The sequence below is a fragment of the Misgurnus anguillicaudatus genome, chromosome 19 (assembly GCF_027580225.2).
Source record: "Misgurnus anguillicaudatus chromosome 19, ASM2758022v2, whole genome shotgun sequence".
NCBI classification, from domain to species: Eukaryota; Metazoa; Chordata; class Actinopteri; order Cypriniformes; family Cobitidae; genus Misgurnus; species Misgurnus anguillicaudatus.
The window spans coordinates 48,159,007-48,185,232 of record NC_073355.2 but is presented as its reverse complement, the minus strand read 5'-3'; the positions used below and the strand labels follow the sequence as shown (position 1 = coordinate 48,185,232).

The 26,226-nt window shown below is 34.2% G+C and overlaps 1 protein-coding gene across 1 annotated transcript; it reads left to right on the top strand.

Moving 5' to 3' along the window:
* The first annotated feature begins 456 nt into the window (after window positions 1-456).
* On the top strand, window positions 457-25,325 carry LOC129436764 (uncharacterized). Its single transcript, XM_055195009.2, has 17 exons — window positions 457-572; window positions 4,574-4,918; window positions 4,994-5,356; window positions 7,437-7,535; window positions 7,631-7,717; window positions 7,972-8,064; window positions 8,254-8,325; window positions 8,518-8,631; window positions 8,928-9,062; window positions 9,471-9,554; window positions 9,951-10,049; window positions 10,138-10,221; window positions 22,624-22,719; window positions 23,403-23,501; window positions 23,621-23,649; window positions 23,729-23,782; window positions 23,916-25,325. The coding sequence occupies exons 1-17, from the start codon at window positions 521-523 to the stop codon at window positions 24,021-24,023; spliced, it is 2,013 nt and encodes a 670-aa protein (XP_055050984.2). The 5' UTR covers window positions 457-520; the 3' UTR covers window positions 24,024-25,325.
* Window positions 25,326-26,226: the final 901 nt, after the last annotated feature.

Here is a 26,226-nt window from a genome sequence, read left to right as displayed (position 1 = left end):
ATTCTGGGTAGTAGGCAATGTAAAAGTTCAGCGTAAGAATTTATGTGTTTAGAAATTTGTAGAATATTTTTAGAAATTGTAATTTCTTCAATTGGCGTAGAAAAAAATAGATACAACCATGGTTTTGCTACAGTTAAAAAACATGGTTACTGTAGTAAAACCGTGGTTACCACAAAATAATAATAATAATAATAAATAATCAATACACAAAAAACATGTTTACTACACTTTTATTACAAAAAAAAAAAACCATGGTTAATTTTCGTAAGGGTATTGGCCGTGCCAAATTCTTCTGCTCTATTTGTTGGCAACTCAGTGATGTACATTTATCGCCACAATACAGTAGCCTCAGGTTTTCTCTAACTTCTGCAGTTTTATACGTACAGTTTTATACCTACACGTGTACGTTTACAGGAAGAGATTTTTGAATGTAAATGAAAATGAAAGCAAGTCCGTCTTCTGCATTTGAGGAACAATTTGGCCAAGCTATTGTTGTTCTGAACGATTTTATGTTTAAAACATGCAGCTACGCGAATGCATATTTATTTTAGTAATGATGAGGATCTCTAAAGGTAAGTGTTAAACATTCACTATACAAAGTACAGAACAAGAAAATAATGTCGAATATATAAATCCTTCAAAAGCTCTAATGATATCGCCATTCTTCATATTCTGTGTGTGTACAGCAAAAATCAAACATACTTTAAAATATAGATAACTGGTACAAAAATATATTTCGAAATGTATTCAGTATTTTTATTTTATACATTTATTTTAAAACATTTAAAAATACATTTGTCCATCTAAATCATACCAAGAACAGTCTATATTATATTTTACATTTTAAAAATATTTAATTAAGCTTTACTTTTTACAAAACGTATTTAGCATATATTTAAAACTTATTTTTTGGCCAGAGATTTTAGCCTATATCAAACCTATACCTTTGTTTATCTCAATGTTCTTATAAAAAGTATTTGTTCGTTTCAAATTTAAAGATAATATGTACCCACTATGAACTATACTTTTACAGCATGTATTCATCTTTATTTTAATTTTGGCATATACTAAAATGCATTCATAGTAACTGGTAACAATTAATGCACCATGCATGAGCATGAACAACGCTATTGACATTAACAAGAATTAAAACATGCTGAAAACCTATATTGTTCATTGTTAATGCAACAAGTCTTACCAGTATAATATGTGGTTCCCAAACATTTTAATTTCACGACCCACTTAGACGGGTATAATCTATTTTAGGAATATGCAGAAATATGCAGAAAAATACATTTACAAATGCAAAAACAAGTTTGTTCTCTTGAGAGTAGTTAATATTTTCATTGTCGTTGTATGAACTAAATATAACTTTAATTGCAATCCCAAAGTACCTGATATCAAAACCATTGCCTTGAATTGCCATTATTGTGTCATTCACTACAACGACTTTGTGTGGCCCACCTGATCCCACTGTGCGACCCATTGAAACTCAATGAATGAAATGAAGACTCACTTTTTCATTCACACATTCTTTCTCACGTCTGTTTTTGTGGTCTTTTGTCAGTAGAACAAAAAAGAAAATAGAAAATTTTATTGACTGTCTGTTTCCATTTATGTTCATTGTGTTTTTGAAATAAGTAATTTCGAAAAAAAATATTGTGTTTTGCCAAATAAATGAACCCATACTGGTTTGAAACAAACGACGTAAAGAAATAATAACAGAAGCTTAATTTTTGGATGAACTATCCCTTTAAAGTAAACAAGAGTGCAGCTTATTGGGACCTGAGTTTGATCATGACTGTTAGTTTAGGTAGCTTATTTTGAATTTTTGTCTCGAGATGCACATCAGTAGTGTTTTCTGTAAGGTATGTTTGTAAAAAATGTCCTAATACAACTAAGGTCTAGTTCTGGCTTAATCTAAACCCTGTCCAGGAAACTTGCGAATAAAGTTCAAAAATAATATGTACTCGCATATTATTATGCTAATCTATTATACGTCTTATGCTATTCAAGTATTAACAGCCTGAAATCAATCAACCAGAATTTATATTCTTTTGTAAGTATTTATTTGCTTTGGCAGTTACCTAACTTTTCATTTATTACTAAAAAGCTCCTGTATACAGTAACTCAGTTGGTATGGTGTTAGCAGGTTTTGGGTGGAAGCATCTTTCTAATGCATTAAGGCCATTTCACACGGCAAGCTGCAAAATCGCGCGCGGCTTCAGCTTTTCTCTTGTATTAGAAGCGTTTTGTGCAGCATTTAGTGCAAATGTGTGTATCTTCAACGGCGCCTGCCATGAAGTGCCGTGTCATTAAAAGGAATAGGATTTTGGGTGCAGGAGCAAGGCATGTGGACCAACTCCGCTTCACTTCTGTAACCGCCCCCGTTTTGTCGCTTTCCGCACGTCTCCTATTGAAAAAGAACACTTGCGGTTGCCGCATACCGTGTGAAACGGCCTTTAGACAGCACATAGTGCCCATTTTTACAAGATGTAAAATAAGCCTCAGGTGTGCCTAGAATTTGTCTGAAGTTTTGGCTCAAATACCCCACAGATCATTAGTTATAGCATGTATAAAATGCCCCTATTTGGGTGGGAGTAGCCTTTAACTCTTTGCCTGCCATTTTTTTTACAGCACCAGCATTTTTTTAATGGTTTTTACAAAAGTTTAATGCCTTCCAGAAAATGAAAATGAAATTCTTCTTTAAACATATAAACATACAATATATCAAATATATTAAAGAATAGACTCGCTGCGTTTCATTCTATCTTCACTTGTTTTCTTTTTATCACCTCTGGAATATGGGTAGGTTTCTTCAAAAACACCAAATATGAGCATAAAGCTGAGTTAATTGTACTTTTGTAAAGTACTTTTGTTGGAGATCAGATTCAGAGCAATGATCAAAACATACACATTGTTTTTACTGTTTGGCCTTAGTAGATGCTTTAGCGTTTTATAAGTTGGGTAAGAGCACCACCTGGTGGATAATAGCGGAAATATGAATTGCTGTAAAAACTCGTCATTTGACAGGGAAGCATTTTCTCTTAATTGATGAACTAACTCGTCAGTGGCGGAAAAATAGTTAAATGCAAATGAGCTACAGCTCCTCACTCTCTTACGAACAGACAGTGACCGCTTTCAGTTAAAAGTAGATCTGATTCCTGTGAATACAGTCTGAGACAGTGTTTCCCAATCCTGGTCCCCAAGTACCCTCTTCTTAACTTGTTGCAGGTTAGGGAGACATGTTAACCATTCTGGAAGGAGGCTGGTTAGTTGATTCAGGTGTTTTAAATAAGGAGACATCTAAAACCTTCTGGGAAGGGGTACTCGAGGACCAGGTTTGGGAAGCACTGGTCTGAGAGAATAGTGTCTGTAGCTGCATTAGTGCTACAATGTACTGACAAACACATTTAAAAAAGCTTTTGGGTAAAATTAAAAAGTCAGTGAGTAGCCATGGGCGGGGATTTATCAGTGTGACATCACATTAACATAAGAATAAAAAAAAATGCTGCTTTAAAGTGATCTGTATCATATAAATAAAGGGGACTAATGATGCGAATATAAGAATAAGGTAATAGAAGAGTAAGGGGCTGATCACACCCAACGCGTTTAGGGCAGTTGCAGGCGCCTTTTTTGATGATTTTCTATGGGCAGTGAGCGTTATGTGCGCTGTTAATGCACGCCGAACGCCTTGCGTTTTTGCCACTTGCCGCATTTTTCCATTGTCCAATCGAATGAGTGGAGAGGTGGGCTTTCCTTTGTGGTGACAGTAGTTTACAGTTGCTTGGAAGAACCGGACTTCACTCACTCGCTCTCTTTTGCGTGTTTGTGCACCTCTCACCCTCTAATAAGGTCAGAGCAAGTGCCTCTTTTTAAAGTTTCTGCTAATATGACAGTTAACAGCAAAAGAGCGCTCACGCTTTAATATTTGATTGACAAGACAGCTGACTTGGTGGTTGCCTAGCAATATAAAAAGCTGCTCCGCACTGCTCTTTTTTTAAAGTGACCAAAAAAGGCAGTGCGGCGCGCCTTGCGTTTCCAAGCGTTGGTGTGATTGGCCTCTAATACATGCTTTATTTATTCTCACTCTGTTTTTATTAAAGGTGACATAGAATGATTGAACTGGGTATTTATCCTTGTTCTGTGATATGACATGTAGACTTTTTTTTTTGTTTGGGTCTGTAATGCCTTAGAAGCTTCCTAAAAACCTCTCTCAGATAGCTCTATTAGGGTGGGGGATTTTAAACAAGTTGTTTTGCACCTATTTGGCTCCCCCTACTGGCTTAACTTGCAATTTCATTATTGATTGGCTGACTTTGCTGCCACTCAAAAAATGTAGCCAATTATTTTAAAGTGGAGGGGCAGTGAGATGCCTGTGATGTCATAAGCATCAGTTTTTCAGATTGGGACATTTTCTGGCTGACATTTCTAAAAGAGGAATTTCTATGAGACTGAGATGTTTACATGTCTAGGACTTTTTGTATCTTCTTGAATGCGGGTAGACCACCATTATTCAACAAAGACAAGGTTAAAATGGTTTTTCATTCTCTGTCCCCTTTAAATGTTTCAGGGTTCATTGTGAAAGGTCCCACATATCCTCTGGTTGTTCCTCTCGGAGGTTCATTGGTTCTGCCATGTTCTGTGGACGTTCCCTTGGCAAATGACAAATTAAAGGTGGTTTGGATAAGGACGGACTCAAATGTGTTAGTTCATGTGTTCCAGTACGGTGAGAGTAGACCAGATGCCCAGTATAAGGATTTTCATAATAGAGCTCATTTTTTCACAAAGGAGATCCAATATGGAAACTTCTCCCTACTGTTGAAGAACGTGAGAGCTGAAGATAAAGGCTTTTACAGATGTAAAGTTTATAATGAGGTGGATTCTGATGAAGCTCTGGTTGAGATAAAAGCAGTTGGTGAGTAAAAACCTTAAAACTTTACAAAACCACTTACTAGTGAATTGCTTTGATCTTTTCAATATTCTTTTACAGAGCGTTTGATAGCAGCAAGCTCGACACACAACATGTCTGCACATGTAGGTGAAGATGTTACTCTAAACTGCACGGTGGACTCTCACATCAAACCTGAAGAGCTTGAAAAGGTTTCATGGAGGAAAACAGATAAAGATGGAGATGGACACATCCCGGTTCTGTTCTTTCAAAACAACAAGACTTTACCAGAATCATCAGATGAACAATACAGAGACAGAGTTGAGTTCTTCACTGATGAAATCCACAGAGGAAACTTCTCTCTCAGACTGAAGAGTGTAAGAACTGAAGATCAAGGAGTTTACATGTGTCAGGTTATTGATGGAGAACTTTCAGCAAACACAACTATAGTACTTCATCAACTGGGTAAGTAAATACTAAAAGCTAAAGCGATTTTATACAAACTTAACAGTGACAGGTTTGCATTAGTAACTGAAGGGTCTGGAGTCATGGGACTAAACATGTGCATGCATGTGCACTGTGAAAAAATTGGGAATCTGCTCATTAAGGATGACAAGGAACATGTCAAACATTATTAAGAGATGACTTGTGTTTTTCATGTTGTCGGATATTCCCATGATGACACCCTGAGTGACATAATCCCTTGTTCTTGTAACTCCTTGGTAGAGCTTAGTGCTTGCAACACTAGGGTCAAATGTGTCAGCCAAAAACACAGTTAACATACCATCCAGAAGCCTGTTGCATTTTGGCTGTTATGATAATGTGACCCTGGGTGATGTGAGTTGTTAACATATTAATGTTATTTATAAACATCTTCAACTTATGTGGTTGCAAATGAGGATAAGAATTGGTAGTAGTGAGTACTTCACTTTGCTGCTCAAGATTTCAGGTTGTGAGATATTCTCCATCTGTATAAAGCACATGAATATTTAATATGCTGTTTGTTGAGACGATTCTTGATTTGCTGAATGTTGCTTAAAAACTTGCATTGTAAATTGCTGTCATTAATTAAAGTAAGGCTGTGAAAAGATTAATCGCGATTAATCACATTCAAAATAAAAGTTTGTGTTTGCATGATATATGTGTGTGTGTAATTATTATGTGTGTATTTATATATAAATAATAATTACACATGTACATTTAAAAAAAAAATGATTAATTCAATTTACTACATTTTTTTAAGGTAAGTGGTCGCAGTCAATTTATTTAAGCTACATTTTAACAAAAGTTTTTTGTTTTGTTTTATATTTCTATTTTTTTTAAAGTAGCTTAAATAAATTGATTGCGACCACTTACCTTAAAGAATTGAGTAAATTGAATTAATCATTTTCTTTCAGTGTATAAATGTAAGAATCTTTTATTTAAGTATATATTTTGTTAATTAATATATAATATAAAATATATTAACCTAAATGATATTTTGCAAATGTGGTTTACAGGGACATGAATAGTGTATAATGACATGTTAACTATGCTATAACCATTGTTGGGTGTAACGCATTACAAGTAACTTGCATTACGTAATAATATTACTTTTCTGAAGTAACGAGTAAAGTAACGCATTACTACATAAATGTACTCATTAATATTTGAGTTACTTTTAAAACAAAGTATTGCGAGTTACTTTTCAGTTTAATTAATACAATTTAAAAATAAAATAATGTACTGAATTAAACTGAACATATTAATGTAGAATTACACACTCTGTGTGCATGAGAGGGCACAGTTTGAGTCAGAAACGGAGATGGCAGGCCAGAGCTTGACATTTTTGCGATCATTAAAAACACCTGCAAGGCCTGAAGAGATCAAGCCTCAGCCAAGTAAGAAAAAGTAACGCGAAAGTAACTTAAAAGTAACGTAAGCATTACTTTCCATGAAAAGTAACTAAGTAACGCAATTAGTTACTTTTTTGGGGAGTAACTTAATATTGTAATGCATTACTTTTAAAAGTAACTTTCCCCAACACTGGCTATAACCATGGTTTACAGCAGTGGTTCTCAACTCCAGTCCTCAGGGCCCACTGCTCTGCACATTTTGGATGTCTCCCTTATTTAACACACCTGATTCAGATCATCAGCTCGTTAGGATAGATTCCATGAACTGAACTGAGTGTGTCAGATATGAGAGACATCCAAAAAGTGCAGAGCAGTGGGTCTTGAGGACTGGAGTTGAGAACCACTGCTTTACAGGGACACAGGAAGTGTCCCCATAAACTGAAACGCTAAAAAAACATGTATGCCTGACTGTGTGTGTGTGTGTGTGTGTGTGTGTGTGTGTGTGTTTCGAAAATACATACCTATATGTGTATTTATATATACAAAATAATTGCACACAGTGCACACACATATATTATGCAAAAACTACTTTTAACTTGAATGTGATTTATCACAATTAATCTTTTGACTTCCCTATTTGCAAGGCAATTTACAGATAAAATAATGGTACAATAATCCTTGTGTACAGTAACAAAATGTTTGTCTTACAGGTTTCTCTGTTTTACACATATTTGTGTTGATTTTCTGTATTAGTGCATGTGGATCTGCTCTTCTGCTTTCTGTTATATGGTACAGATCACAAAATACAAGTATGTCTGTCTATTCATCCATCCATCCATATATCCATCCATCCATCTATCTATTAAATAAGCAGCATTATAAATGCAGTTATTTTTATTTCTAGGTGGAGCTCTGAATTATCAGATCTGTGTTATCTCTGTACCAAATCTCATTATGTTCTTTGCCTTCTTGTTCTGGGGGGTTACTGAAGGTGAGTATTTTAGTGGTTAATAATTTGTCCAAAATCTATAAATTAACAATTGACAAAAACCAGCATTGTTGGAAGCCAGGAAGGCTATTTTGATTCAGAATTGTAATTGAACCCCGTTGTAGTTTTGAATGACGTAAAGCTTTTTTAGGATGTCATCACTACAAGACCAATACATTTTTTCTTTTGTTTTTTACATGTTATGGCATCAAATTATCATGATTCATATCATCTTTTAAAATATCTAATTTGTTCAGGTTTCCTGAGTGAAACTGTTGCCTGCTGTTCTCACTGTGTCCTCCGGAGTCTTTTGCTGTTATGGGTTTCTCCATATTCAGATAATTTCCCAGGTTTGTTTATTTTGAGGCAGTATTAGTATATTAGAAGAGTATCTCTAAATAACTGTAATGTTACAGTTGCAGACGTGTTTGTAGTTTTACATTTTCAAGTAAATCCTCTTCTGTATATCCATTTGAAAGGGTTTTGTCTTTCAGTTTTTGTAATTTATTACAATACATCAAAAACATTTTGTTTTACAGGCAGTCGCAGAATCACCATGCACAGTATTGTTCATCTAGAATATGCCCTCTTCACAAATGTTATTTATTCAGGTAAGTAAATATAAAGATTTCACCACAGATAATGCAATTATATATATTATTTAATACAATGTACAGAGTACAGCACATCAATGTTCCCATCCTCTTTTATTGTATGGAAGTACAGTATGTATATATATATATATATGCTGTAGGTACTGTATGTCATTACGCTGTGTTTAATTCATGTCTTGGTTTTTACAGTTCTTTATCGATCTTTTCAACAAAAAAGTCTAAATTATTCAGAATCTGATAGAGTCCTGATAACAATCCTGTTTGCAATAATGCTTCTGATATGCATCATCAATATCATTTTTTGTAAGTATTTCTGTACTATTGTTTTCTTTAAGTTGTTAAGCACCATTGTCATGCTGAGAAATAAAAATAAAATTTTATTTGTTCACCTTTAAAGCTTTACATATCTCACGGTATTTATGGTATTGTAACTAACTTGCTGATCAGGATACTCAATTGCCCTTATTGAGGAAGAAAACTCAAATCAATAATCTTTTAATGTGGTGTTTTTCCCTCTCTTTTGTTGCTCTTCTAAAATATGCTATGTGACAACTTTTAATTCAATATTTTTTTTTACTTTAATTGTTTATTTACTTTAGTATTGGCTGAGGTCATAAGAAATAAAGATGGCAACATGCGTGCTATATTAGACTTTGTGTCTGATATTGGACATGATGTTTTGCCTCCATTGCAACTCATCTTCCTCTATTATGCTTTTGGAGCTGCTAATCACGGTAAGTCAACTTTAATTGATTCAATTATTTGGGATAATGTAGGGAATAATTTGGTGTTTGCAAAATGTTGAATACAATATTTTAATGAACCTTAATGGTTTAAATAATGCTATTTTCCATAAATTGGGTATCTGTTTTTGTCAGATTATTCATTATTTTTGTTGTATATAAATTTAATTTAATCTAGACTTGTAATACTGCATGTTTTTGAAGGTTAAGGAGCCATTTTTGCACCTTTTTGTAGACATAAGTGACAAATATGTCAGACTTGTATGAAGTTGTTTAAGAAATACATAGTTCTTACTCCTTGTAATACTTGTTAAGAAAAATTAAATATCAATAATCCGATGTGAGTTTGTTGTTGTAAAACAACACCTACAGAATTGTCATTTTATATTTCATACTCAGGACTTTTTTATGTTGGAGTTTTTCCACTGTTCTTAACTTTGACAAGATACAGTTGGAAGGATGCATGTGTAAAAAAGATAAAACGTAAGTACACAATGAACTGTGTTTTTTATCCACAGTGTCAGAAAAAAGCACTTGTACCTTTACAGGTAAACAAACATAATAAAATGTTGTACCTTTTTGAGTACATTACTATATCATAAAGAGCTATTGTGTACCTTTAAAGATGCAGTTAACTTTTTGTACCCCTAAAATTTAACGGGTACATTGTTCCTTAAGGTACAAAATAGGTCCTTGGTATAATATTATACCCCAAATGGTACAACATTTTAATGTGTTGTATAGCCTACCCATAGATGTACAAAAATGAACATTTGAGGGTACCACCCCATTGAATTTTGTCATGTTTTGTCTGTATCAGATATTTAAGATAATTTAAGTTCTGCCATCTTGTTAATGAACATTTTTTCACATGTTTAGATGTAAGCTTGTTCAAGAGAGTGGCGTGGTTATGTTTCATGATAGTGGTGACTTTTATAATGGTATATTCTTACCGCATTGCACTGAACAAAGAGAAAGGTACAGTAATGCACATCATAATACAATATAAAAAGTATATTAAAAAAGTTTATAAGATAAGGCATGTTGTCTGTATCAATCTTTGTAGATTGTATTGGATGGACATGTGTAGCTGCATTTCTACAAGTTCTCTGGGGAATCGTCGTTCTGAAACATTCATTTGGTGATCTGGGTACAGTATTGATCATTAATAACAGTTTGGTTTACCAAGTTGGGTTCATGTCTGACTCTGGGCCCTATTTTAATGATCTAAGCGCATGGTCTAAAGCACACACTGTAACAAATTTCTGTAATTTCTACAGCAAAATTTTACAGTTACTTCTTGTTCTGTCATTTTACAAAGTTTAGCTGTACATTGCAATGCATTGTGGGTCAAAAAACTATTACAGAAGTTGACAGCTTTTCCCCCACAATGAATTACAGGTATATTTGCGCTTGCATGTAAATGATGCAGTATTACAGTTATTCACTGTTGAATGCGTTGCACGAGGCAGCTTGACGCCATTTTATGTCGGATTGCAGAGGAGCAGGGACATTGCCACGCCACTCATCCACAATATGTAAGTATACTATTATAAATAGCTATTATAATTGTTAATGTTGGTTGAAATAAAGTTTACCGTGTATCAGTCAAGCCCCACAATAAAGTTAATAAAGAAATTTTGAACAAGCAATCCCAGGTGAAGCAGTTTAGTGGTTAAAATAAAGTAAATGGTATAACTTTCATGTTAACCCTTTTCATATTTATACTGGACTTCAATGTATGTGCCTTAACGTCACTCAGGCATGCAAACAGGGTGCGTGCATGCGCGTATGTGCACGTCCACATTGATGCATAGGTCTTATACATGCATACATATATTTTTAAATATTGATAGGATGAGATAGAGAGTTTTTAACAAACGTGCGTGTTAGGCGCCAAATTCTTTCTCCGCCGGTGGCAGCGTCAAGCAATGCTTAGCAACGAAAGAAGATCTGAAGCGCCCACGCGATTTGAAGAGGAGAAAAGCAGCGCGGTCACGTTTTCCGCGTGGTTTCAGACGCGACATGTAAAGTAAATGTAAAGCAACTGTGCGTATGTGTTGGCCATTTCGGTGGCTGCTCGAGCCGAGCCCCGGAGGACCCAGGGGATCAGCCCAGCTAACAGGGAACGTTCTTATAACTTTGGCTAACGTTCTGTTAAGGTTCTCCCAAAGATATCCAAAAACGTTCTTGCAATAACATTAGCAGAACATTTCCCTAACGTTATCTGCAATTAATAAACGTCCTTAAAACGTTAGCATTAGAAACGTTTTTATTGTATTGTTAGTGGAACGTTCTACACACCCAAGCATTGCAAATGTTACCATTGTGTATGTAATGTAACGTTCTTAAAACGGTAGCATTGCAAACGTTATAATTGCATTGTTAGTGGAACGTTCTACATACCCTAGCATTGGAAACGTTACCATTGTGTATGCAATCTAACGTCCTTAAAACGGCAACATTGAAAACATTACCATTTTGTATGTAATATAACGTTCTTAAAACGGTAGCATTGCAAATGTTATAAATGCGTTGTTAGCAGAACGTTTTACATACCCTAGCATTGAAAACGTTACCATTGTGTATGTAATGTAACGTTCTAAAAACAGCCACATTGAAAACGTTACCATTGTGTATGTAATGTAACGTTGTTAAAACAGTAGCATTGCAAACCTTATAATTGCTTTGTTATCAGAACATTCTGCACACCCTAGCATTAAAAACGTTACCATTGTGTATGTAATGTAACATTCTTAAAACGGTAGCATTGCAAACGTTAAAATTGCTTTGTTAGCAGAACATTCTGCACACCCTAGCTTTGAAAACGTTACCATTGTGTATGTAATATAACGTTCTTAAAACGGTAACCTTGAAAACGTTACCATTGTGTATGTAATGTAACGTTCTTAAAACATTAACATTGAAAACATTACCATTTTGTATGTCATGTAACGTTCTTAAAACGGTAGCATTGCAAACGTTATAATTGCTTTGTTATCAGAACATTCTGCACACCCTAGCATTAAAAACGTTACCATTGTGTATGTAATGTAACATTCTTAAAACGGTAGCATTGCAAACGTTAAAATTGCTTTGTTAGCAGAACATTCTGCACACCCTAGCCTTGAAAACGTTACCATTGTGTATGTAATATAACGTTCTTAAAACGGTAACCTTGAAAACGTTACCATTGTGTATGTAATGTAACGTTCTTAAAACGGTAACCTTGAAAACGTTACCATTGTGTATGTAATGTAACGTTCTTAAAACATTAACATTGAAAACATTACCATTTTGTATGTCATGTAACGTTCTTAAAACGGTAGCATTGCAAACGTTATAATTGCTTTGTTATCAGAACATTCTGCACACCCTAGCATTAAAAACGTTACCATTGTGTATGTAATGTAACATTCTTAAAACGGTAGCATTGCAAACGTTAAAATTGCTTTGTTAGCAGAACATTCTGCACACCCTAGCCTTGAAAACGTTACCATTGTGTATGTAATATAACGTTCTTAAAACGGTAACCTTGAAAACGTTACCATTGTGTATGTAATGTAACGTTCTTAAAACATTAACATTGAAAACATTACCATTTTGTATGTCATGTAACGTTCTTAAAACGGTAGCATTGCAAACGTTATAATTGCTTTGTTATCAGAACATTCTGCACACCCTACCATTAAAAACGTTACCATTGTGTATGTAATGTAACATTCTTAAAACGGTAGCATTGCAAACGTTAAAATTGCTTTGTTAGCAGAACATTCTGCACACCCTAGCCTTGAAAACGTTACCATTGTGTATGTAATATAACGTTCTTAAAACGGTAACCTTGAAAACGTTACCATTGTGTATGTAATGTAACGTTCTTAAAACATTAACATTGAAAACATTACCATTTTGTATGTCATGTAACGTTCTTAAAACGGTAGCATTGCAAACGTTATAATTGCTTTGTTATCAGAACATTCTGCACACCCTAGCATGGAAAACGTTACCATTGTGTATGTAATGTAACGTTCTTAAAACGGTAACATTGAAAACGTTACCATTGTGTATGTAATGTAACGTTCTTAAAACGGTAGCATTGCAAACGTTATAATTGCTTTGTTATCAGAACTTTCTGCACACCCTAGCATTAAAAACGTTACCATTGTGTATGTAATGTAACGTTCTTAAAACTGTAACATTGAAAACGTTACCATTGTGTATGTAATGTAACATTCTTAAAACGGTAGCATTGCAAACGTTATATTTGCTTTGTTATCAGAACATTCTGCACACCCTAGCATTAAAAACGTTACCATTGTGTATGTAATGTAACGTTCTTAAAACTGTAACATTGAAAACGTTACCATTGTGTTTGTAATGTAACATTCTTAAAACGGTAACATTGAAAACATTACCATTTTGTATGTCATGTAACGTTCTTAAAATGGTAGCATTGCAAACATTATAATTGCTTTGTTATCAGAACATTCTGCACACCCTAGCATGGAAAACGTTACCATTGTGTATGTAATGTAATGTTCTTAAAACGGCAACATTGAAAACATTACCATTTTGTATGTAAGATAATGTTCTTAAAACGGTAGCATTGCAAACGTTATAATTGCTTTGTTATCAGAACTTTCTGCACACCCTAGCATGGAAAACGTTACTATTGTGTATGTAATGTAACGTTCTTCAAACGGTAGCATTGCAAACATTATATTTGCATAGTTAGCAGAACGTTCTTCATACCCTAGTATTGAAAACGTTACTATTGTGTATGTTCCCGGAACGTCTTACGAAAGTTTGGAAAACGTTTATTTTTTAACGTTCTTACAACGTTAAAAGCGTCCAGTTTTTTAGACGTGGTATTAACGTTAATGTGTGGTTGGTTCAGTCTGTTGTTATATTAATGGTCTAATAATGTTTTTAAAAACGTTATTGAAACGTTCCATTCACCATTATATTCATGTTCTCAGAACGTTTTTCTAACATTCGTAACAGGTTATAAAAACATTGTTTAAACGTTCTTACACAGCACAAACGTCCAGTTTTTTAGACGTAGTATTAACGTTATTGTTAGGTTACAAGAACGTTTTTAAAAACGTTTCTAGAATGGTTTGGTTTGTTGTTATGTTAATGTTCTAAGAACGTGTTTTAAAACGTTATTAAAACATTCCAATCACCATGGTATTACTGTTCTAAGGACGTTTTTAAAACCGTTCTTGAAACGTCCCATTTGCCATTATATTAATGTTCTAGGAACGTTTTTCTAACGTTTGTAACTGGTTACAAAAACATTCGATTGAAACGTTCTAGGAACGTTAAAAACGTCCAGTTTTTTAGACGTAGTATTAACGTTATTGTTTGGTTACAAGAACGTTTTTAAAAACGTTTCTAGAATGGTTTGGTTTGTTGTTATGTTAATGTTCTAAGAACGTGTTTCAAAACGTTATTAAAACATTCCATTCACCATGATATTAATGTTCTAAGGACGTTTTTAAAACCGTTCTTGAAACGTTCCATTTGCCATTATATTAACGTTTTAAGAACGTTTTTCTAACGTTTGTTACTGGTTACATAAACATTAGGTTTAAACGTTCTTACACAGTACAAACGTCCAGTTTTTTAGACGTAGTATTAACGTTATTGTTTGGTTACAAGAACGTTTTTAAAAACGTTTCTAGAATGGTTCGGTTTACTGTTATATTAATGTTCTAAGAACGTGTTTCAAAACGTTATTAAAACATTCCATTCACCATGATATTAATGTTCTAAGGACGTTTTTAAAACCGTTCTTGAAACCTTCAATATGTCATTATATTAACGTTTTAAGAACGTTTTTCTAACGTTTGTAACTGGTTAGGTTTTGGTATCAACAAATACTCAAGGTTATGGCATCGACATCGGTATCAGACATGAAAAAGTTGTATCGGCCCAGCCCTAGATTTAAAGAAATTTAAGTAAATGTAAGGATGAGAAAAATAAAAATGCCTAGTCCTGGATTAATATCCTAATGCTTTTTTGCATAAATAAAAATCTAACATTTTGAGCTATAAAATGAATTGTTGGCTATTGCTACAAATATACATGTGCTACTTATGACTGGTTTTTGTGATTCAGTCACATTTTATTTTAATGTAATTGATTATTTCAATGTTCCAGTCTTGACTCAACTGTGGGGTGGGAAGTCTAATGAATAATCTTTTAGCTTTCCATTTTATAATTTCTATATTGGAATTTTAGAGACAAATATAATTGCAATAACATTTACATTGAGAATATTTAAGTGAAAGGAATGTTATTTTTTAAAATATATATAAAAAAAACATTGTGAGTGATGTAACGGATTTGCCAGGTTTTTCCCTCACTCACTTCACCAGATCAAAATCACCCAATTACTAATCACGATCACCTGGCACACCTTATCATCTCTGCACCATTTAAGACTCTCACACACAAACACACTGTCCAGTGCTAGCTATGTTTGTATGCTGCATGGACTAATCTGACTCATCTACCAGAGGCTTCCAGTCATTGTCATCATCTGTGTTGGATATTTGGATACTCTGGAATACAACTGTGACTGGGTGGTGTGTTTGTGCCTGCTCTTCACCTGGACTTTCATTTTTTACCATTACAATTTACCACAACTTTTAATAAACTGTTTGATTTTACTCTCTGCCTCTGTTGTCTTCTGTCCCTGACAAGTGACTTGAATGTTCCTCTAAAAATGTTTTGAATAATGTTCTTATAACCAAAAAAACTTCAGCAAAGTTTTTATAATTTAATGCAAACGTTAGGAAAACGTTAATACAATGGGGATTAAACATATGTTTTAAAGTTATTGGAACATTTTTATAACAAGACTGGAACGTTCTAAAAAACTTTCTAATAACTTTATCATAACCAAACAAAGTTTATAAAAATGTCAAAACGTAGTTTTTAACGTTCTAAGAACGTTAAGAACATAATGTTTTTGTAACCTGTTACAAACGTTAGAAAAACGTTCTGAGAACATTACTATAATGGTGAATGGAACGTTTTAATAACGTTTTTAAAAATGTTCTTAGAACATTATTACAACAACAGACTGAACCTTTCTAAAAACGTTTTAAATAACGTTCTTATAACCAAACAGTAACGTTAATACTACGTCTAAAAAACTGGACGCTTTTAACGTTCTAAGAACGTTTAAAACATAATGTTTTTATAACCTGTCACAAACGTTAGAAAAACGTTTTGAGAACATTAATATAATGGCAAATGGGACGTTTCAAGAACGGCTTCAAAAACGCCCCCAGAACAGCAATATCATGGTGACTGGAACGTTTCAACAACGTTTTGAAACACGCTCTCAGAACATCAACACAACAACAAACCGAACCATTCTAGAAACGTTTTTAAAAACGTTCTTGTAACCAAACAATAACGTTAATACTACGTCTAAAAAACTGGACGTTTTTAACGTTCCTAGAACGTTTCAACCGAATGTTTTTGTAACCAGTTACAAACGTTAGAAAAACGTTCCTAGAACATTAATATAATGGCAAATGGGACGTTTCAAGAACGGTTTTAAAAACGTCCTTAGAACAGTAATATCATGATGATTGGAATGTTTTAATAACGTTTTAAAACACGTTCTTAGAACATTAACATAACAACAAACCGAACCATTCTAGAAACGTTTTTAAAAACGTTCTTGTAACCAAACAATAACGTTAATACTACGTCCAAAAAACTGGACGTTTTTAACGTTCCTAGAACGTTTCAACCGAATGTTTCTGTAACCAGTTAAAAACGTTAGAAAAACGTTCCCAGAACACCAACATAATGGCAAATGGGACGTTTAAAGAACGGCTCTAAAAACGTCCCTAGAACAGCAATATCATGGTGATTGGAATGTTTTAATAACGTTTTAAAACACGTTCTTAGAACATTAACATAACAACAAACCGAACCATTCTAGAAACGTTTTTAAAAACGTTCTTGTAACCAAACAATAACGTTAATACTACGTCTAAAAAACTGGACGTTTTTAACGTTCCTAGAACGTTTCAACCGAATGTTTTTGTAACCAGCTACAAACGTTAGAAAAACGTTCCGAGAACACCAACATAATGGCAAATGGGACGTTTCAAGAACGGTTTTAAAAACGTCCTTAGAACAGTAATATCATGGTGATTGGAATGTTTTAATAACGTTTTAAAACACGTTCTTAGAACATTAACATAACAACAAACTGAACCATTCTAGAAACGTTTTTAAAAACGTTCTTGTAACCAAACAATAACGTTAATACTACGTCTAAAAAACTGGACGCTTGTGCTGTGTAGGAGCGTTTAAACAATGTTTTTATAACCTGTTACGAACGTTAAAAAAACGTTCTGAGAACATGAATATAATGGTGAATGGTACGTTTCAATAACGTTTTTAAAAACGTTATTACACCATTAATATAACAACAGACTGAACCTTTCTAAAAACGTTTTGAATAACGTTCTTATAACCACACATTAACGTTAATACCACGTCTAAAAAACTGGACGCTTTTGACGTTGTAAGAGCGTTGAAGGGTAGACGTTTTCCGAACTTTCGTAAGACATTCCGGGAACGTTTTTATAACGTAAAATTGTTAGCTGGGAGGGCATATCTGCGTGTTTATTGTAGCACTTCCACTCATAAAACAACAAGTGAGAAACCTTTTTGGGGTTATAATGTTTCCACCTAGCGCAGATTGATATTTTTTCGCAACAATGTATGATCAACAAAGAATAATAGTCAAGCTTTCAAAAATGATATTGCTATGAAAAATTACTGTACATTTGAATCTATTTTTCTTTGTCTTTTAGGTGTTGGCAACAGCAACAGACGTTGAAAAAAGACTACAGTTTCCTGACTCTAATTGTCTTAGGTAGTCTATTTTTTGTAATGAGTTGTAAAGCATTGCAAAGACGGGCTATGAAGGACACAAATTAGTTTAATGTGGATATGTTTATGTGGAAAGCAACAGATTTTTTTGCATGTAAACCATTTGTTTATGCTTAGGCGAATCAGCGTTTGGATGCTGAGCATCAGGTGGTTGTGCCTCCACATCCCAACTTCGTGGCTGGAATGGCAGCTTTGTTTTAAGGCTACCACAGCTTCAATCTTGTGTAACAGGAGCAAGCATCTTGCACACTGGGGTTCATTCAAAGGTAACTATGTGCTTGAAGTACAATGGAGTTTATCATTATTTTGTAAAGTGTGCTATTATGAGTAACAGAGATTTTATTTTGCTTTAAGTGTGCTTACAGGAAATCCCTTTAACATGATTTTTTTAGTTGATAAATTGGGTTAAGTTATTTACCCAAATGCTTTAATATCATTGCAGAACGAATTCATTGTAACATTCAAACATTGACAATAAAGATTTATTTGATTATATATTTTGAAAAGTAGTTCTGCATTGGGGTAACTGAGCATTTAGGTAAATAAACTGCAAACTTGCTTTGTTTTTTTTTTATGGCATTCACAAGAAATCCCAGATGAACATTAATTTTACAGTTATGCATAATTTCATATGCCCACCCAGCCCTCACCCTCCCCACTATGGCAGTGATGCTCAAGGCAAACACACAAAAAAGGATCTGTATGCATATACTGTATACACACACCCACATATATATACTGATACATAAACATATCTTACAAATCTACCTAGATGTTTTTTAACAAAAAAAAAAGAGATTTGCATGATCTTTGACAATCAGTCATTTATTCATGGTTTTATTGGGGTATGAATGAGACTTTGTTATGAAAACCATAGGATTCGGAGTCATAGGATTAGTTCTTTTGGAGTTTTTTCACAAGTCTGTAGGCCTACATGTTATCAACTGTAGTGATGTAGTTGCATGGACATAGCCCTGTACTATGAGTCATTTAATTGTAGATCTTTGGATGGACCAGCCCAACAACAGCAAACTTAGACAACCAAAGAACATTTTACCAAAGACATGTCTTGTGTTCCTCAACAGAATTTATTTTCCTGCTTTAGGGTGCCCTCTGACCACTCCCTACATTTGAACAATTTTGTCCATTACAGACTGACAGTATAACTACGTAGTGGAGCCTCGTATCTACATATCTAGAATGTTTTTCAAGTCTGAAAGAACTAGAAAGTCGCTTAATACACTTAATATGGTGTATTATGCTATGAATACTAAAATGTTATATTGTTGTGGTTTGTTTTATGTTTTGTTGTCCTTTGAAGCAGGGGATAGTCGGGAAATTTTCAACCAGAGGACCTGCTGCTTGAGGTTATGTTAATGCAACTAACCTAACCATAACTCATGCAATTTTGTGACTATAAATCCAAATCATCCCTTCAACTGCTATGACTCTATATTTCACTATAGTCATTGCATTGGAGAGCCACTTCCTGGTTTAGCTTGCCTGGACAGCACAACTGAAATTAAATGAATAATAATTACCCGCTAAATTTTTCTGTTGCAGTTTTTCTGCACTTAAGCTGAAAAGGGCAAATCAGCTTGATTTGCACAGTCTGATGTATTTTGCACTCTCTTGTAGAGCAGTTAAGGTACTTTTTCATAAAGTTTATTTTCATGTGATTTTGTGATTTCAGATGCTTCATTGGACTGAACCCCTCCAGTGGGACCAAGAAGAGGGAAGGAACAGGAGAAAAAGAAGAACTGCATTAACCCTCACGTCTCCTCTCTTCTTAAGCGGCTGATAGATTTTGAATGGCTTCAATTGTAAGTCTCAAGCGACTTCCTCACAATATGAATGGACATTGTTCTAAATGTTTTCTGAATTTCACTGAATGTTAAGAAAATGAATAGAATATGCTGTTAAGAAAAAGACATTCTGAAAATGTACAGTATTGTAACACTGTATTTTGTTTTAATAATAAAATTTCATGATTTTGCATCTTGGACTATGGTTTTATTTAACAGTTGAAGAGAATCTTATCCAATGATGTTTGGATTTAAAGCAAGCCTGGTCTTATTTAAAACACTTTACAATAGGCATCAGCAAAGATTAACTATTTATTTTTTACAACAACACAATGTATTGTAAAATATTTACAGATTTTTGCTGGCAACTTGAGTTGGCAGCAAAAAGATGTAATTATTTCAAAACACATTATGTTGTTGTAAAAAAGATTCTACAATAACATATTGTATTGTGAGGAATTTACAGATATTACCTGGCAACTCTAGTTGCCAGGTAATATCTGTAATTTGAAAAGAAAACAAGATAATGTTGTAAACTAAATTACAATAAAGTAGTGTTTTAATATAAAAACCTAATACTTTGCTGTAATTTATGTACAACAATAACCTGTAAACGAAAATCCAGTATTATACTGTAATTCATTTTTACAGTTATTAAAAGCAAATTCACAAAACTTTACAAGATTTTACTGGCAACTTTTTTGCCAGGTACTTGCTGTAAAATCTACAGGCAAATTCGTTACAGTGCACGGTGCAAGTGCGGCGTGAGTGTTTTGAAAAATATTACTTAAGAAAGGTCCTCATCTCACCATATCCAAAGGTACAAAGTCATCATATACAATACATCCGTGGGGTAGCATTTAAAAAAAACACATTTCAAAATAAATGCAATGTTTGCATTTGTTTAAAGCAAAACATTCAATTGCTTACCCGGCTACAGGTGAAGCAGCTTTTTACGCTTTTTAACGTCTTGTAATCGGTTCTCATTTCCAAGAGACTCAATAATAACCTTTTACATTTTAATCCTTTAATTTTTACATTTAGAAACGTTTGTGCTGTCCATGTGTGTAATAAGCAAACGCGCATTGTTGTCCCGTTTATAGGTGCATATTACTTAAGCGCTGTTAAAATAACAAAAACAATATTGCACCATTGACTTTAGACCAGGTTTTAGTTGGTCAATGGTGTAGAGTTGCCTCAAAATAGCAATGCGCCTGAACACACCTTGTTTACAAACCAGAACGCTCATTTACTATTTAAACAATTAGACGCTGGACGTGAAAATAATAACAGCACTGGTCTCAAACTAGCAAAAAACACTTGGTTTGCGCATTGCTCCGGGTATATGATAGGGCCCCTAGTTTTAGGGCCAATCCCATTTCTCTGTCTTACCCCTTCCCCTTACCCCTACCCCTTAGTTTTGCACGTTCACGTGAGAGTAAGGGCTATCCCAATTCTCGTTTTGATCAAGGGGTAAGGCTAAGGGCAAGTGGTAGATACCCCTTAAAACCAAGAATTTCCGCGAGCTTACTTGAAACCAAGGGGTACCCAGAATACACTGCGCAACCGGCAAAAATGGCGGCCAGAGCGTCCAGAGAGTCCCATAAATGTAAGTATTTTCGGCTTAATAATTAGTTTAAAAATTACTAACGTCTTGTTTTGTGCTCTACACAGTCCTGTTCATATATATTTGAATTATGTTCTTAATTTAATTGTTTTAAAATTTCGCTAGTTTGCTACACTAACGTTACGTTGCTGATTTGCACAACATTCCCGTATTTGCTGATTTGCACAACATTCCTGTATTTCTCTAACTAGCCATGAATGGACTGCATGCTTGTCTACAGTTTTAACTAAATTCCACTAACGTTAGCAGCGAATTTCGTTTGATATCAGTGCATAACACTACTTGCTTTGGAGACATCGGTACGTGCTTTACGTATACCGTCCTGTATCACACAGGGACGCCAGAAGAAACTCGGCGGCTGATTCACTGATGACGTAACCGTAAATATTAAGTGGTGTCTCATTTCATAGGGGTATGTTTTCACCCCTAGCGCTTAACACTTGGTTTTGAGAGACAAGGGCTAGGGGTAAGACGAAGTGGTAGGGGAAGGGGAAGGGGTAAGACAGAGAAATGGGATTGGCCCTTAAAGCCAGCAAGCCCATGGGTGCAGAAATGGGCGCAAATGCATTTGCTATACCATATTTTCCGGACTATAAGTTGCTCCGGAGTATAAGTCGCATCAATCAAACAATGCATCATGAAGAGGAAAAAAACATATATACGTCGCACTGGACTATAAGACGCATTTATTTAGAAAATTATTATTCCTTTGGCGGACATTTGGTTTGTTAAGTCTTTCTCCCTTGTCTTTAGGTCAATGTTTCAGTTAACAGTTTTTTTCAGGGGTAGGTTACAGGAGCAACATATAGCGCCCTCTCCTGGCTGTAGACAGTAATGTTTTCCTTTGGTTCATGTTAGTCAGTATGAATTCATTTTGACATATAAGTCGCACCTGACTATAAGTTGCAGGACCAACCAAACTATGAAAAAAAGTGTGACTTATAGTCCGGAAAATACGGTAAACAATGTTGCGCTGGACATAAAAATGATATCTGCGTTGTGCTGAAACTAGCAAAAAACACTTTTTTTGCATTGCGATTTGCACTGCATTGCACCGGGTGTATGATAGGGCCCAAAGACTTTTGATTGTGATCCCTCACCTAAACGTACACACACGCTTTTTTAAAAGCTGTAAATAGCTAAATGTTTTTAAAATTTTGTTTAATGAAATAGTTTCATCTCCCTTCAGATCTCCCTTATAGGCATATTGTATATCTTATTGGATCTGTTGGTGTTGTGTTTGTGGACTCTATTGCACTGATGACAGAACTTATACTGAAAACAGGTGAGCTATTATAAGCATTTAACATACCGTACAGTGTTTGATTATCTTAAGACATTCATCATTCAGATGAAATCTCAGTACTGCAGATCATGTATTGAAACAACAGTACATTTTATAGTAATGATACAGTGTAACATCTTTAAATGTAAAGTATTTCTAGAAGGAACACCAAAATAAAGGATAAAAGGTTCTTCACAGCAATCCCATAGAAGAATGCCACAAGCAATGCCATATGAGGAACAATTTTTGGTTCGTCAAAAAACCTTTCAGGTTCTTAGAAGAATAAGTTATTTTATACCTGTTTATAATCTAAAGAACCTTTCTACAAAGAACTTTTAACATAAAGGAAACAGAAAGGTTCTTCAGATGTTAAAGGTTCTTTTGGGAACCATTTAGACAAAAAAATGGTTCTTCTACTGTTTGTCATTGTTTTTAAGAGTGGCGGTATAAAAAAGTTACTCAGTGATTTTCTTTAAATTAATTATTAGTAAAACTAATTTAGAAAATCTGCTGTTTGTTATGATAATAGCACAAAAGCAGACATGTGTACAAGCAGTTGCAACGTGATTAAATGCTTTGTGCTTGAAGTTAAAAAACTGAACCACTTAAAATAAAAAATATTAGTAATGTAATTACTAAATTGTAAGCATAATTGTATTTACTGTACTACTTTAAATTGTCAGCCAATGGTGATCGTGCAGTGGGGGATCTGAGAATTGTTGTCTTCCCCTGTGAATGCATCTTTGCAAGTTGTGTACTGATGTTAGTCATCTTTGAACGCTGTAAGTATAGACTTTATCTTTATCAGACTGAGTCTGTGTCTGATTCACATGTACTTTGAGTTCAGTGAGTCTAATTACTTGTAAAGTGAATTGTTAAATATATTTTTTGTCACACACAGACATCACAAAACGGCAGCAGTGTTCTCAGGTTGGTAATAAATCAAGTATATTTAAACACTGATGAGGTCATGTATTTAACGTGTATCTGTCACTAATCTCAAACACAGAATGAGGCACAGTCTGATCCAGCCAATGCATCTCACCAGGACCAGCATTCTCAGGTAAATATCTTATATAAGATGTTGTATTCAGATTTATAATCAATAGTATATATCAATGTAATTTTTTATATAATTAATGCAGAAATGTGGCATGTGACTGTTGTTTTAATTGCATGTCTTATGATCAACACAGAATGAGGCAGTATGTGATCAAAGCATGCCCAATGGACCAGAGCAGAATGCAAACAATGAATCACATGAAATGAGATCTCTGCTACAGACACAAGAAAACACAACCTAAATCACAAACATAACTAATGATGAGACAATAAACTTATATTCATTGATTTATGTTTATAAAATGTCACACTTTGGCTTGGTGCGAAGATTTAAAATGGCAGTACAATTTTATTGACCGACAAGCAGTCGACTTGAGATACTTTTTAAATGTGTTTTCACATTTGTGCTGCGAGTATATACAGTACTGTGCAAAAGTCTTAGGCCACCTTGCCAGAATTAGATTTGTTGTTTTTGCAATGTTATGGTGATCATATATAATTGTTTCTCGGTCTCTTTAGTAGAATACAACCAGAAAATACAGGAAATGTGTATATAGTATTAAAAACTGTATAAAAATGTAAGCTGAAGTGTCAAGTTTTTAGGGTAAATTCCCCTTCCACTTGAGCTGTAGCAGGAAACTGCAGGATCTCTGAAACCTAAATGAAATGAATCCTTATTTCTCATTTTAAAGAAACTACTCTTTTTACTTCATTCTGCTCAAAAACGCTCAAGATGTGTTTAGTGCCAAGAGAGGTCACAGTATACACCGACGATGCCTAAAGAAGACATTTAGTCCTGAAAATAAATTTTTATAGCATATTTCCTGTATATTCTGTTTGTATCTTAATAAAATAGATTGAAAAATAAGTATGGATGGACATTAAAACTACTAAAACAACAAGTCTGGTGGTGGTGGCGGACTAAGACTCTTGCACAGAACTGTATGTCAAGTAGAAATATGTATACTTCAACTTTTCAGATTTAGATCTAGAGTTTTGAAGAGTTATGAAACACTACCTCTGTATTTCTACCTCCGCACACACCAGTTCAGATTTTCTATTTGAGTTATTTGTAGAGTAAATACCTTAAAAACGAACAACTGTAATTTGGGCAGCTGTGTCTGCCTTTGGTGTGTGTTGCCCAATAAAGCAGAAGATGAACGTGCTCAGTATCAGGATGGGAAAGCTCCTAGTGAAAAAGCTCCTAGTAAAATATAGTGGTGGGGAGCCCACTGTTTCAAAAGGTTTGTCCGTGGTCATTAAAAGGAATATGAATATTCTTTTTGTTGATATTATACTGTATGAAATGGTGTTAGGGAAGTAAAAACTGTATGCGTACATATTTTTTACCTGGAAAATTGTATATACTTTAAAATGTATGCACAGTTTTCATTTATATTGTATTATATTCATATATTTTCCTTAAATGTTACAATTTGTATAGTTCCTTCATGATGGTTAACATTCGCAACTTATTCAAGGATGAATTTGTTTTATCGTCACTTAAGTTTGCGTAAAACCATTTGCTATGTAAATGTAAATATATTTTTTAATAAACATTTGATAATATTAATCCTGTTTGTCACCTGTCGTCTTGTCATACAAATTTGCAGTTTAGAGTTGATCCATTGCTTTTCAGGTCATTGCCATGCACATTAATCAGCATTTAAAACTCATAAATCTCATAAACGTGCAGTATAATACTTTATTATTTTTACAAATGTATTTATATGAATGCAACCAGTTTAAAAACAACTATAGATTTGATTAGAAACACAGTCTGATTTTTACAATAACTGATAGAAAGTTTTTCACACGTTTTTGTTACGCACACACTTTCTTCATCCGCAGTCTCTTTCTATGACAGGAGGATTGTAAAAGAATTAAAGCAAGTCATAGCGTTGGATGACTCCATCAGGCAATGACTTCAAATTTTGTTAATAAATATTATTTTTCTTCACAAAAAGTTGGCTCTTTCTTCCCAGATAGCTAAATGGCCCTCAGAATTTTAGAAAGTGATAAACTGTGTTTGTGTAAAATACTATAACACTATTCTGAAACTGTATGACAACCAATACTTAATACTACAGCAGATCATTGATGGTCCTTATGATTACACTGTATGTCTGATGGGCTAAGTATGGGTAATATCTGAATGAAACTTTACATGTAAATTTACAACAACAACACATCACCCTGCTAAAAAAACAATAAATCACAGAAATTCTAATGGTTTTATTGGGAATTTTATTGGTTCTAATGGAATATGGCCCGAAACACACTACAATGTAGTGGTTTTAATTGTGAAAGCTATTGGTTCCTATTGGTATTTTAATGGAAACCATTAGAATTTTCTGTAATGGTTTTATTGTTTTTTTCAGCAGGGCACTCAGTTATCTGTACACTCTCAGAAATAATGGTACAAAAGTTGTCACTGGGACAGTA

What these genes read in the sequence shown, in the direction of transcription:
- LOC129436764 (XM_055195009.2), top strand. Translation starts at nt 521, where the DNA reads ATGCAGCTACGCGAATGCATATTTATTTTAGTAATGATGAGGATCTCT. An exon ending in TATAGTACTTCATCAACTGG is followed by an intron (nt 5,357 to 7,436) that starts GTAAGTAAATAC and finishes TTTGTCTTACAG; the next exon opens with GTTTCTCTGTTTTACACATA. An exon ending in AACGGCAGCAGTGTTCTCAG is followed by an intron (nt 23,650 to 23,728) that starts GTTGGTAATAAA and finishes TCTCAAACACAG; the next exon opens with AATGAGGCACAGTCTGATCC.